This window comes from Zingiber officinale, chromosome 3B (genome assembly GCF_018446385.1).
Source record: "Zingiber officinale cultivar Zhangliang chromosome 3B, Zo_v1.1, whole genome shotgun sequence".
NCBI lineage: Eukaryota > Viridiplantae > Streptophyta > Magnoliopsida > Zingiberales > Zingiberaceae > Zingiber > Zingiber officinale.
In genome coordinates, this window is record NC_055991.1 from 92869282 (window position 1) to 92871471 (window position 2190).

The following is a 2190-nucleotide window of genomic DNA, read 5'->3' on the forward strand; positions in this document are numbered from 1 at the left end:
CGCCTTCTTCGTGGTGGAGACGTTGAAGCACATCGTGGTGGACAACAACAAGACCATTGTCTCCTTCATCCACCAGCCTAGCAGCGAGGTATTCAACCTCTTCGATGACCTCTGCCTCTGATTTGGCAGAGAGGTCGTCCTCTTTGGAGATGCTAAGTTGGCTACCCAGGTAACACTTTTAACAAATATCGTCGTTCAAGGAGAGGGGATGATCGCAGTGATTGAATTATTGATCTATAACTTGAGGAAAGATCTAAACTCTGATTTGGTGTTGTAGTTTTTCGCAGATGTTCAATTTTTTTTGACATTTTCCCCTCAATCTCGCTCTTGCTTTCGTTTGGAAGTTGAGCGCTAAAGATGATCAGATCGCCCTGAATGGTTAAATATGTTCTGTGCGATTTCTAAAGGATTGTTGGTAGTTGCTCGTTTTTTAACGTGAAATTATCTTATGTAGGTTGTGATTGTTGAAGATAGGATAACACGCGCTTGTAATCAACGCTTTCGATGTCGGCGACTTTCGCACTGCTAGGCGACGCCAACCTCAACCATTACACGCTTCCCCTCCTCAACTGTGCCTCGGAGAATCAGATTAAGCTCTGAGAAACCTTCCATTCCCTCGCTATCAGGATTGATCTCGCAGGTGATGTCTATTTGTGCAACACCATGGTGGAGGTGTACGCTAGGAATGGTCGAGTCCCCTTGGCCCGCCGGCTGTTCGAAGAAATGCCTCTTAGGGATGTGGTAACTTGGACGTCCTTGTTATCCAGCTATGTTAGCGCGGGAGACTCTCCCGAGGCTTTCCACTTGTTCTGCCAAATGCGAGCGGAGGGTCTTGAGGTGAATCAAGTCACAATGGCGGTCTTGCTTCGAGCATGCTATGGTTCCGAAGACAAGGTCGCAGGGTGCCAACTACAAGCATTTGCGAACAAGGAAGGCCTCCAAAGTCATGAGTTGCTTCAAAATTCAATTTTGAGCATGTTCAGTAGATTGGCTTGCTTCGAAGAGGTCATGAAGTTTGTCATCATTCAAAACAGGAGCATTGCCTCTTGGAATATCCTCCTATCATCCTACTCTTTCATAGGGGATGTTTCCAGAGTAGTCAAGTGTTATAGGAAGATGAGACTAGAGGTGACTCCTAGCAATGAGACTCTAACTTTGCCCATCTCTGCATTCGCCAAGTGTGAGCATCTCCCTGGTGGAAGAGAGGTACATTGCAATGCCATCAAAACTTGACAGATTGACTCAGTTCTACGTGCCACTCTCGTCGATTTCTATACTAAATGTGGTGAATTGAAATCAGTAGTCATGTTGCATGATGAATGCCAAGTGAAGAGCAATACCATATGGAGCATCATGATGTGGGGCCTTATTCAGAATGGTGAGTTCTTGGAAGCTGTCAACGTGTTTGAAAGAATGCAAAAGTCTGTAATTAAGCCTTGTAAGGATGCTCTAAGGGCCTTAGTTGTCGCATATACTAACTTGGGAGCTTTGTTGTTGTGTAGAGGAGTTCATAATCTTATGTAGGCTGTGATTGTGTAAATAGAATTTTTTTTGTAAATATTATAGTTTTTGTAAACATTCGAATTGTGGTAAAAGAAAAATAATCATTTTTTAAATATAAAAATAATAATTTTGTAAATAGATTTTTGTTTATTTTAAAAGACAACGCTTTTAAAGCGTTGTAAAAGTATTGTTATTTGCAAAAAACAACAACGCTTTTAAAGCGTTGTAAAAGTATTGTTATTTGCAAAAAACAACAACGCTTTTAAAGCGTTGTAATAATTTTATTTTTGAAAAAAAAAAACAACAACGCTTTTAAAACGTTGCAAAAGCGTTGTCATTGCTACAAACGACAACGCTTTTAAAGTGTTGTCGTTGAGCAGACTTTTAACAACAGTGCTTTTAACAACGCTTTTTCAGGCACATAGACAACACTTTTAAAGCGTTGTCTATCAACTTTTTTCTTGTAGTGACCTCCCAACAAGTAGTAGGTCTCTGTAGGATCTGAAAGACTCTAGAGAGAGGGGATGAATAGTGATCTTCGAAAACTCGATTTAAAACTAAGTTACGCGGTGAAAAACGAAAGTAAAAAAGACAATGCTAACAAAAGTTAGTTTTACTTGGTTCAGAACCTTCGACAACTCCTACTCCAAGGCCCACACTCGTCAAGTGTTTTCACTGGGCAATCCA

At 41.0% G+C, this 2190-nt stretch overlaps 1 protein-coding gene across 1 annotated transcript; it reads left to right on the top strand.

Annotated features, from left to right (window-relative positions):
* Window positions 1–663: 663 nt before the first annotated feature.
* Window positions 664–1233, top strand: LOC122055033 (pentatricopeptide repeat-containing protein At5g27110-like). The gene has a single exon (XM_042616432.1). It carries the CDS (start codon window positions 664–666, stop codon window positions 1231–1233), a length of 570 nt encoding a protein of 189 aa, XP_042472366.1.
* The last annotated feature ends 957 nt before the right edge of the window (window positions 1234–2190 follow it).